Genomic DNA, 12390 nt, shown 5'->3' with positions numbered 1-12390 from the left:
TAAGTGACAGAACCCACAGGGTCAGAGTTGCTGGCGCCATGTCAGACTCCAAGCCTGTCACAAGTGGTGTCCCACAGGGCTCAGTCCTGGGCCCACTCTTGTTCGGCATCTACTTTTCAGAAGTACAAGCAAACACAGGAGGATTATGGCTGACAAAGTTTGCAGATGACTGCAAACTAGGCACCATAGTTGAAAACCCATCTGACACAGACATCCTTCAGAAGGGTCTCATAGAAACGGATAACTGGTGCCAGAGCCATGGCCTAAAGTTAAATGCCAAAAAATGCATAGTCATACCCTTCGGGAAAAACAAGGTTACACCTAGTTACCATATAGGTGGCAATCCACTAAGCACGAAGAGGTTATCAGGGATCTGGGGACCCAGGTTGACAGTAACCTTTCGTTTGACACTCATGTTGCCAAAGTAGTTAGGAAGACCTTCTACATTGCCCACCTGATTATGAAGGGATTCACATCTAGATCAAGGGAGGTCATCGTTCCCCTGTACTCATCACTCATCAGACCAATGACTGAGTACAATGCCCCATTCGGAATGTATCTGACCCGACACCTGCAGCAATTGGAAAGGCCCCAGAAGTTCCTCACCAAAAGGATAAAGGGTCTCAAAAATATGTCTTATGCTGCCCGACTGAAGGAACTCCAGCTCTATTCAGTCGCTTACCGTCTGCTCATAGGAGACCTGTGCCTGACATACAAGGCCATGTCCAACCCGGAATTAATGAACATGCTTCACCTCAAAAAATCTAAATCCATCAGAACTACAAGGGCAAGAGACTTAAACCTTAACACGGCTATTAATAGGACGTGCTGGAAGGACAGATTCATCACCCAGAGACTCCCTATGCTGTGGAACAAAATCCCGGTACATGTGAGGCAGAGCACCTCGCTGGCTTTGTACAAGAGAAATCTTGACCAATGGATGGGAGATCGCAGGTATACCCCAGGGATAACCTCAGTGTCACTGCTTGACAGAGGCACAGCAAAATAATTGGCATATTATCCTTCAAACTAAAGGGGTGGCAAAAGCCACAAAACTCTGGGCTAGGCTTATAAATGCCCGAGGGCAGATAGCCCAGTATGAACCTATGAACCTATGAACCTAAATATAACTTAATACATGCAGATTAGATAAATAAACAAAGTACTCACATTTTTATCTCAACAACACAAAGGTACTCCAGACATTAAATTACTAAAATATATCAGTTTCATATTAACTAATAAAAATTATTTAATTTTGTCTGATTTATTCAAGATTGTAATTCATCTCAGGGAGTCTGTACTGGGATCATTTTGGAGAACTTCACTTAATAAAAAGATACAGGAATGAAAGATAAAGACATATTTTTATTAATATAGTCAGTGTCAAAAAGAACAACTCCCTCCTTTTGGAAAATTTTCATCTGGAAATATTTGCATTGGACTTTTCATGTGCCAGATAAATTGGAAATTATAGTAATAAATCTAATAATATATCCTGGAGTAACAGCTTACAGAGTAAAGCAGAACAGGAGCATATGGTTTTTGAATGCACTTTGTTATCCAAATTCTGGAAAAAATTTATTAAAGTATTTACACAACTGTTTTGGACAGGCTAACCTGAAATATTAGGTGACTTGAGTTTTATACAATACACCAAAATTTTCATATATTAATAAGGATCAATGCTTTCTACTTTGAAGTCAACTAGCAGCAGCTAGAAAAAGTAATTACCAAGAAAGTGGAAGAAATCCACCTCACCATCTTTTATAGAACTTTTAATATCTCTGAATATTACCTCTGATAAAGAAATTAAAGGTAATAAAATGACAACAAAGAAATATGTTTGTTGCTTCTGTGCCCCGACAATCTTTGTTGATTAAGGACAAGATGGAAAGAAAGACTAGTGCTGGAGTTGGTGTTTGTTGCCCATGTTTGTGCTTTTGTTGTGGTTGCAATGGAAAAAGTAGTAGTACAATTCAAAGTGAGGTGATGAAGAGATTGCTGGAGGAACTGAAGATCTGTTTCCATCCACTTTATTCCAATGACAATGCACTGTTTTGAACTATGAGATACTCTGACTGTTTAAGACGTTACTTAGCCAGAGATTATATTCTTTTGGCAATTATTTGATAAACATATAAACTTTTATGTTTGAATGAGGCTACACCTCCTATTTAGTGTTTCTGGACTTGGATTATCACATGCAGTTTCTACTGCTGTTTTGAACTATAGCTTATTTAAGGTATCACAGTGGTTACATCTGGTGGTGTTGCAATATTTGGTCCACATCTTTACTAATTTTTTATAACAGTGTTTTTGTTACATTATTGTTATTGTTTGCATCAGAATGAAAGAATCATCAGGAATTGCTTTTGCAAATTGCTGCATTATTTTAAAGTTTATACATAATTATACTTTGACTGGGTGAAAGAAATTGTGAAGTGCTTTGGAAATAAGTGCCACAATAAACCTCAACTTGAGCTTAAAGAATGGCAATGACATTGGCCTGCCCAACATATCTAGATGAAATCAAGTAAAAACAACACCACAACTCTAAACCTCCCGCTCTCCAACATGCTTCTACTGAACTTAATAGAAAAAAACAAATGCAATGTTTTTAATTAGAAAGAAAATTTAGACTTGCAAAAATATTCAAAACATGTATAATTTAACTTAAAAAACATACCTGTGCAGTTGTGTTCTTCAGAATCTAGTGCAAATCCATTGTTACACCTGCAGTGGAAACTCCCTATGGTGTTCTTGCACTTCCCATGAGTGCACAGCGAGGGAATCATTTTACACTCATTGATATCTATAAATGAAGTAAAACAAGAAATGTAAGGAAAACTAACACTTCCTGAATTTAATAACTGACAGTGAAATATTTACATCTTATACTGTATGCTATACGAATAAGATTTCTTGCTATTAATGCATTTTCCAAGGAAACTGTTTATATTATTGAGACAGCCAAAATACACATATCTTTACAAAATAATGATGTACAGTCATTCATTTTATGAGATATTTTGCACATCTCTTCAAATAGTTTATCAGGCAAACATTTTGCTGAGACAGGCCGGGGTGTCCTTATTCAGTATCAGCTACAAGACTACAAAACTGTTAAACAGATAATTAAAAATTACGTCTTTTAATTTGTTACATGCTTTTTGCCTTTGTGCTTGCAAACATCAACCTTTCCCAACTCAGACATTCTCATTCATACACCTACCCTGACATTTCACCTGTGCTTTGAGCGAGAGCTGCTCAAAGGGGGCTGTAGTCCAGGCAGCCATGAGGGTGCCTTTGTGTCTTCCCACATATACTCCTGCTTCAGCTAACAGCCATACAGGTGTAAGTCCCCAGCCATGACTGACTACATCTGCCTTGTCCCAGCCTGAATAAGGCTCAAAGTAGACACATCATTCTATTTTTTTCCTCTGACGAAGGGTCCTCTATCCTTCTGAGTGATTCTGGCCTATCAATCCAGCAGGGAACTCAAGATGAGATCTATCTATCTAGCCTCATTAGGCAGGTTCTCCCTCTAACAGAGACCTGCATCATTGTGTTGTAGGTAGAGGAAGCTCTTTTGCCTGCCCTAACTCTACCATACACTGTACCATACGGGCAAAATAGACATTGTAGGAATGCTCTCCCTAGATAAGTGCATGATCCTATGCACATGCCCAAGGACTACTGTCACTTGTTTGGGATTCCAAAACCTATGTTCCCCCAGTCAGTGGCTGTCACACAAACCTCCATCGATGTTAAAACACACCTATTCAGGAGCAGTCACTACCTGTATCCAGGAATAGGTGAGTTGATCTTGCCACTCACCCCTACTATCCCCCTACCTGGAACTTTCAGTGCTTCAGCAACTACTCAAAAACAGGGTCATCTGGGCCATAGTCAGGGTTTTATAACTCTACAAAGAAGAAATAAGAAAGTGAAATTTTAACTTAGTATTTTCATTTAGGATTAAGAATTTAATTGCATGACCATTTCATATGGATATTATAACTTGAACATATTTTAACTGTCATAATTATACCCACATATATTCATTAAGTCAATCCTTTTTCCATATGAATCATCAAGCACTTCTACATTTAAATGTTTTCTTAACTAAGTAGCTCTAAACTACCACTCAAATCAGGTAATGTTAAACCACCTTGCTCTATGGGAAGAATCAGGTTATCCCAATCAAATCTCACCTCCTTCCTCTACCAAATAAATTCCTTCAACTCTTTATTAATTATCATTCACATTTTTCCCTCTGGTTCTCAAAAATTTTACAAGAGAAAATTAGGAGTGCATATGGATTGCTAGTAAGTATGCAACACAGTCCAGAAGGTTTAGAATCTTTGCTTGGAAGGGTTTGAATAGGTATTGTTATATCCCAAGCAGACTTCAAATTATTTTTCCTCAGGTAGACAGCAACTGTTGGAAGTGTGATGGGGAAGAAATAGGTAACTGCGAACATATGTTTTGGGACTATAATGACTTGGCAGATTTAAACAATTCTCTACTAGTCAGAAATACTGAGTGAGCAAATGTCTGTAAGTAAGGAAATAATTTGTTTGAGGTGGGGCACAGGATCTGAATTGTCTAGACATAGTACGGCCTTGACGTTTAATTCTGCTGGTTGCCAAAAACGTAATTACTAGACAATGGAAATCAAAGTCTAAACCAACTGTATTTGATGTACTGAATATCATAAAACAGATAAAAAAATGGAAGAGTGATCATTAGAAAAGAGAAGAGCAAATTACATAGAAATAAATGGAAATTGAGGGAACAATAAAAGAAGAATAATATCTTGTACAACTACTCATTTCCACAGCAACTGCTTATCAATTTCCCTTTACAAGTATATAATACTTGCTTGCAGCTGTAGGGTCCTAGTCTTAATAACTGAAAATGCAAGAAACTTCCACTTTTTCATAGGTTCAATCTATCCCTCCAGCCGCCCCTATTAATATGTGTCAAGGTTTTTAAGTCTCCTCCGCCCTTGGCTCTCTGATGGATCTAGATTTTGAGGTAGCATATTCATCAAATCAAATCTGGGTTTGACCTTGTATGTTAGGCAAAGGTCACCCTCTGAGCCAAGCGCGGTGACTGAATTGCTGCAAGTGTCGGGTCAGATACATTCGATGGGGCATCTAGATGAGAATCCCTTCACGATAAGGTGGGCAATGTAGAAGGTCTTCCTAACTACTTTAGCTACATGGGTATTTTTGGCATTTAACTTTAGGAGCGTGGCTCTGCACCATGTTTGCTTGTACTTCGGAAAAGTAGATGCCAAACAAGAGGGCCCAGGACTGAGATCTGTGGGACACCACTTGTGACAGGCTTTGAGAGTCTGACATGCGCCAGCAGCAAAGTCTGCAAATTCCATCAGGTCCCATGGATGCTGTGTTTTTTGCTTTGGAGAGCAGTTCTCTCTTGGGGGCTGAGATGTTTTATCTCTCCTTTGGGGAGGGGGGAGAGTTTGCACTGAACCTGTCAGCTTTGAACTAGCTCTGAGCATATCTGGGGTTTCCTCCCAGGTTTCTAACTATAGCTAAAAGGCCTTATGATTGTTGTTTTTTGAGTCTTTAAATTTTTTGGATGATTTTATAGAGAGCTCTTAGTTTTTATTTATATCAAGGGTGTCTTACCGATGCTTGCCTTTGGTACAAAGAGTTTGTTTGCTTGGGGAGGAGACCACACTAGTCTTTAGAAGTGTGAAGTCAGCTTTGAGAAGTTCTCTTTTACTCTGGTTTTAGAGGGGTACACCTCCGTGTTGAACATTGTGCTCCCATGTTCGTGATAGGAACTTTTGGGCTAGGGTGTTTGGCTTTGAGTAGTGTTCCCAGTCTATATTTGTTTGGTGATACATTTATCCCTCTAGTGTTTTCTGGAAAGGGCCATGAGGTTCCTGAGTTTGTGTGAGGGGCCTGTAACATGCTACAATTTGCAGAGCAGTCAGTCTTGCTGGTTAATTGGCCACCAGTCTTGAGGTGTGGGGTGTCCTTGATGAATATGATACCCCCTCCTTTCTTTTGGTATTGTCCAGATTTTGGGCCGGCATGATATGAAATAAAACCAAAATAAGCGCCGGGGGGCCTCGAAAAGTGCATTTTGAGATTTTAGACTGGCATTGATTGAGCAGCATTACCTTTACACCAGTGTTTAAGCCAATTGTTAAAGCTGATCATCTTATCTCTGTATTGCTGCTCAAGGTCAGGGTCATACCTGTCTGGGCTACATAATCAGAGAGCTCCTCAATGTCTCTGTCTCAGGTCGTTTACACCAGCGTGGACAATGACTGAATCATCTGACTGGTCTTGCCAGTCCTATGAGCAACTGATCCCCGACATGCTAGAAGGAATAGACAAAAAAAACTTTAAAAAGATTCGGGGGAGTGGTGGCCGAAATAGGGGGTTGCCTTTTGGGGTAGGACCTGGATAAGACAGGAAATGACCCAAATTGGCCAACAAACCACAAGTCACTGCCCTAAACCAAGTCAGTAACCACCTCTCGAAGCTGCTCAATGTTAGTCACTCCCACTGATAAACACAGAGACAGAAAAGTGGGAAAAAAAGAGATTTTTTTTTTTGTGGGAAAAAGCAAAGATTTTTTTTTACAGCTTTTGGTTGTGCTCTAAATACAGCTACTAATACAGAAATCAAGTTTAACAAGCCAGAAAATGCTCAAGCTAAAACTTAGCAAATAAACAGAGAAAAATACTTAAAAATCTCAAAGTGGCTCCTTCTTCTCTCAGCGTTTTTTCCTCTTCTTGAGGCTTCACCAACAGCCAACAAGCCAGAGGAAGATGAAGGAGTTATGGAAATGACCCCAGTGGCCAATAAAACTACAGTTTCAAGTCAGTAACCACCTCTCCGGGGCAGGAAGCTGCTCAATGTTAGTCACTCCCACTGATAAACACAGAGACCCTCCTTCAGCCCAAGCAAAATGGCCTCACAGAAACTTTCAAACAGTTCAGGAACAGCAAGCCTGTAACTGAACTTTTTACTCTCTCAAAAGTGGGAAAAAAAGCAAGATTTTTTTGTTTTTTTTTTTTTTAGAGAGAGGGTTCAGGTTCAATCATCAAGTTATAACAGTGTAGTAAATGACCCCACACAAGAGTGCTAGGTCAAGGACAGAAAATATGCAAGTTTTAAGAAAAAAATGATAAAAATTAAGTGCAAAAACAGGAAATTCACAAAACAGCTTTGGGCTCTAACTAAAATAGCTACTAATACAGAAATCAAGTTTAACAAGCCAGAAAATGCTTTACATGCCTGTAATAGAACTGAGTTTTACAGTTCCCCTGTTTAATTACGCTGTTGCTGGGCATCTTTCATTACATTTTAAGCTACCAACAGTGGCCTCTGGTTCATGTCCAAGGTAATCTAGTCAGTTCTTGGGCTTTTTTCTGTTACTCAAGCATTTATCTTTGGAAAACTAATGGTAAGTTTGCTTCTCTTTTGCCTGGTGTACAGCAAATAATCATTTCCCTTACTTTGCCCTACTGCTGATATTTTGTCAGGAGGTATTACAGTAAGAAAACAAGTACTACAAACAATAATAGCAAACAGTAATTATAATTGAAAGAAAAAATAAATTTAATTTTTTTTCCCTTCTTCTTCTCAGGACAAATTCTTTGTTGCTTTACTACGAGGGAGAGTCAAGAGTGTGAATAGGATCAACTGAGAGTGATTGAGTGTGGGCGGAGGGGAGAGCTATGTAGGGTCATAGCAGGGACAGGTTCTGGAGTTGAGTAAATATGTCTTCAGTTCTTTTTTAAATAGTGGAGTGTGAGAGATACAGAGTATGTCCAGGGGAAGTTTATTCCAAGCTTGGGCCACAGAGTGTTTCTAGAGTTGCTTACCTACTGACTTATTAGGGTGGTAGATATCGAGCAATTGCTGATTTGAGTGCCCGAGAGAGAGAAGGGGCAGATAGAGAGAGGAGGAGATAAAGATGGACAGATTGGTAGAGATGTAGTAGTTGTGGGAGTTCCAGCCATTGTAGAGACTTTAAGGCAATACAGTGGTGCGTGTTTGTTTGGGAGGATAGTTGTCTGAATATTTGTGAGAATTGGGGTGGCACAGAGGAGAAGTGCTTGTCCTAGGGTGAGTCTAGCCTCAGGTTCATCACACAATGACCCCCCTAAGAGTTTAGTGTAGGTGTCAGGTGGGGATGTTGTATTGTTACTTTTTGGGATTGAGGATTAAAGCCATTGTTCGATGGAAAGTAGAGCCTTTTGGGTTAGAGAGTGTAGGTCAGAGATGCTGTTGGCTGTAGAAATAATAGTGGAGTCATGAACCTATGAGGGATGACTGATTGCAAAAGGTGAAGAGGTCATTGGTGAAGATGTTGAATAAAAGGGGACCTAAGATGGAACCTTGTGGAACACCAACAGAGATAGGCAGGAAATGAGAAGAGGAGGAGAGCCATTTGACAAATTATTCGCGTCTAGCTAGATAGCTAGCAAACCAGCTGAGGGTGGAGGAGGATAGGTGAAAGTTGGCAAGTTTAGATAGAAATAAAGGATGGGATATTGTATCAAATGCTTTGGATAGGTCTAGAAAGAGACAGGAGGTAAGTTTATTATTGTCCAGGGATCTGCAATGGTGTGAGTGAAGGACAGTAGAGCAGTAGTTGTGCTGTGATAGGGGCGAAAACCATGTTGGGTATGGGTGAGTAAGTTGTGATTGAGAAGGTGATTAAGAAGCTGTGTATGGATACATTTTTCTAGTATCTTAGATAGAGGGGATAGAATGCCAATAAATTGATAGTTGGAAGGGTCAGTGGAGTTACCTCCTTTATGGAGAGGGGTAGTGTAGAAAGATTTGCATAGAGTAGGAACAGTAGATTCTAGCATAGATCTATTTATTAATATAGTCACTGGGTAGGCAATAGAGTCAGCTGCAGGTTTGAGGAAAGTAGGAAGTAAATTGTCAGTAGAGGGAGAGCAGGGTTTGAGTTTTTGCAGTAGGGATTTAATGCAGGAAGTGGGAATTGGCTTGAAGGAAAAAAAAGTAGTATTGGGGGTGGGTGTTGGGTCTGGTAAGGAGGAGGAGTTAGGTTGAGAAGGTAGGAGATTTTGGATGGAGGAAATAAAGTGGGAATTAAGTAGGGTAGCTGTTTCCTCAGGAGTTGTGTTTGGGTAGGGGGATGTGTTAGAGGGAGAGCCTGGGTAAAGGATGCTATTAACTGTTGACCAGAATTTCCGGGGTTAGATCTATGTTTATGCTGGCCTGAGCTATAAAATTATTTTTTAGGTTTAGGCTTCTATGTCTAGGTCTAGGCCTATATGACTTTAGGTTTAGGCTTCTTTCTTATTGGTCATATTTTGGAGTAAACAATTGATATTCCCCTTCAGCTAACAAATCCTGTTGTGGAACACCAGCTTATTTGTTTATTTTTATGTTTACAAAGTTAATGTAGTCTCTTCCTTCCAGTTTCTCTGGTATAGTAAAAGACTGAACTGTGGTTTTCTTTCTGTGCTCTGAGTTTTAACCCTACCATTTTTAAGACAGATTTTTTTAAGAAGCCTCATGTTCAATAAGTCTTTCCTTCATTCTAGCCTTTGATTTCTGCATTTTTATCAAATCATATGAATAAAGTTTTTTCTACTTCTTCCATCCTTTTGCTTTTCAAATTTACATACTCCTCCAGCGTCGTTCTTCTTATAAATATACCTGACTGCATTTATTTACTTTTTCCCTCTAAATTATTGGAAGTTATCCTTTGTACTAAAGCTAAAACTTGAATCACTGCTGCTGAACAGCTACAAGATTTTTCCCAACCAGAGCTTTTTCTTCTCCTTTTCTGGTTGATTTTATCTTACTTTCTACAGATGTCTCTTTTGCTGTTATTCAGGCAGTATAATTCCTTGCCAGTAACTGAAATCTACCAAAACTAATAAATTCTACTAGCTTTTCTTTGATAATTTTGCATTTTTCACACTGGGAAAACTGTAATTAAGCTGCTGCTTACTATGCAGCCATCTTGGAACTCCTCTGGTTGATTTTTTTATGTTTTGCTTTCTGTGTCCCCTGTCTGGTTCTTTCCATCTGGATTACCTCAGTGCATCCATCCACTGAGATATACCAGCCTCTCCTGCAGCCCTTGGACCATCTCTGCTCTACATCTAAGGCCTGCATGGAACCTAAGTGTGTCTCAGGTGGTCATGACATAGCTTCTACCAGGGCATTTTTTTCCACTTATGGCTTACCCCTTGATACCCCCCATCCCATGTTCACCTGTTACTTCTGTAAGATATTCCTCGCTATTGGGCCACATCTTTCCACAAGGAATGCCAAGATGAATAACCTCTCTCTCCCATAGACTCAAAAATGCCCAAGTGACAAACAAACCTTGGCCACCTGGACTGTGGTTAAGGCTTTATCCCTCTACATTACAGTGCTTGTTTGGTTGATTTTTGTTCTTAAGGCAGTTAATATGCATGACTACAATTAAAGAGAGATGGATCCCTGTAACTAGCCAGATATTTGAATAAACAATGGTTTCTATGTGGTTGTTTTGGTGTGCTAGAAAGGAGGAAGTAACAGCAATGGAGGTTAGTCTAGTATTGGATTGGTACCAAGGATCACAACTTTGCTTTTACTCCAAATCAATATTTGGAAATCAGTCCATGAGTGAGAACAATAACATCTTTTAGTAGATCAATTTGTAGGTAACCGATGGTTTCAAAAGAACTGAAGATGACTAAATAACTGTTTCAAGGGTAGGACTGGACAAATGTATGTTATAGTGGTGGAAAATGATTAAGTTGTAGCGTAGCTACTGTGGAGCAAAAGGGGCAGCTGCTCTAGGTGCAAAGTGTTGTGGGCATGATCGGACGACATTAAATTTGCAGTCAAAACTGAACACCGTAGTGTTCCATTTGTTCTATACACTGGAACAACTGCTTTCTACAAAATGAATAAGTGGTTTGCTACAGTTTGAAAGTTTTAAAGAACTTTATTTTCAAACTAAGGTGCTGTAGCTCAATGTGTACTCTCTGCCTTAGGAGAGGAGCTTTTCTTTTGGGCATGCACCAGATCACAGGATGACGCCAGCACATACTGAAGTGGAGTAAAAAAATGAAGATAAATAACATGACCAAACACTGGTCAGTGCAGTACTTCAATAAGAATAGATGCTTTGGAAGAAAGGTTAGATTCAGTTTTGACAATCAATAGGACATTCTGAAAGATGTATGATAAACCATTTGGAGAATGACATAAAAGTGAAGACAGTTAATAAGTAGGCTCTTAACTGACTTGTTTAAAAGCTTTGGAGAGATTCACAAACAGGGCAATTGTTAGATGTCCCTAATCCATACAAAACCAGAAAATAATATACAGTCTGACTCTTAATAGCAATCGGAACGTGCTTCTGCCAAGGAGATATCCTTTCTGAGGATGCTGTCTTTGACGAGGTAATCTGAAGTTTGATTATATATAGCTCTTTTCAGAAGTTTGGCAAGGGAAGTGAGAAGACAGATACGACTACCTTTTCCTCTTTCTTTGCAATTCCATAAAAATAAAAAATCATTTAAGACAACACAGAAGGAAATATTTACATTTGCAGTGCAAGTACACAATTCACAGTGCTGCAAAGTTGCCCAGTTGTTAATAAAGTGTCCATCGCTCACCTCCATCTGGCCAAATCCCCGTTTCCAATATCAGCATTACTCAAATCAATCATGTTTGTTTAAAATTTTTAAATATAAACTGGAAGTAGAGTAGCTATTATTGCTTTACACACACACATATATGCTTTATACTATACATACATATATATATATATATATATATATATATATATATCTGTGTGAATGTATACTAGTCAGTGTACGTAGCACAGCACTAAAGAAGTTCAAGCTGTAACTACAACTTGAACCCAGGCCCCCTATTTCATTATTGTGACTACAGTGCCGTTAACGGACTGAAGCAGACGTGTGGCAATAAGTAAAGTAAAGCTGCTAGAGTTTGTATACATTGTGAATATATAGTGTATGCATTGCCACTGTAAAATTATTGAGCAACAGTGATTATATAATAATAATAATAATAATATAATATTATTATTATTCATGATTAGATGTTTTATACATGAAACAATTGTTTACTCCTATTTTTATGAACTAGTTATGCTCCTTTATACATGTTTTTATGTCTAACTTTGCATATGTATTATTTATAATTTGTTGTCTTCTATTTATACTACCACTGATTAAGTTTACAACTTACTCTTGTAAATTGTATCTTTTGGGGCTTCTCCCCCCAGGCCTTCTCTGGAAATGGGCCTGTGCCCAGTTGGACTATCCCAGTAAACAAACGTCAAATAAATAATAAATAAACAGGGCCAATTTAAGAATGAATGTAT

At 38.8% G+C, this 12390-nt stretch overlaps 1 protein-coding gene across 3 annotated transcripts in view; it reads right to left on the bottom strand.

Annotated features, from left to right (window-relative positions):
- Positions 1–12390, bottom strand: part of FBN1 (fibrillin 1) — a 4097759-nt gene that overhangs the window by 1961192 nt on the left and 2124177 nt on the right. For all 3 annotated transcript variants that reach the window (XM_044077620.1, XM_044077621.1, XM_044077622.1), the window contains exon 26: positions 2690–2815. In XM_044077620.1, the coding sequence (XP_043933555.1) occupies positions 2690–2815 (126 nt within the window). The remainder of the gene's footprint in view (positions 1–2689; positions 2816–12390) is intronic.

This window comes from Protopterus annectens, chromosome 7.part0 (assembly GCF_019279795.1).
Source record: "Protopterus annectens isolate FY-2018-M chromosome 7.part0, PAN1.0, whole genome shotgun sequence".
NCBI classification, from domain to species: Eukaryota; Metazoa; Chordata; order Ceratodontiformes; family Protopteridae; genus Protopterus; species Protopterus annectens.
The sequence above is the reverse complement of the archived record's forward strand: the minus strand, read 5'-3'. Positions and strand labels throughout refer to the sequence as shown.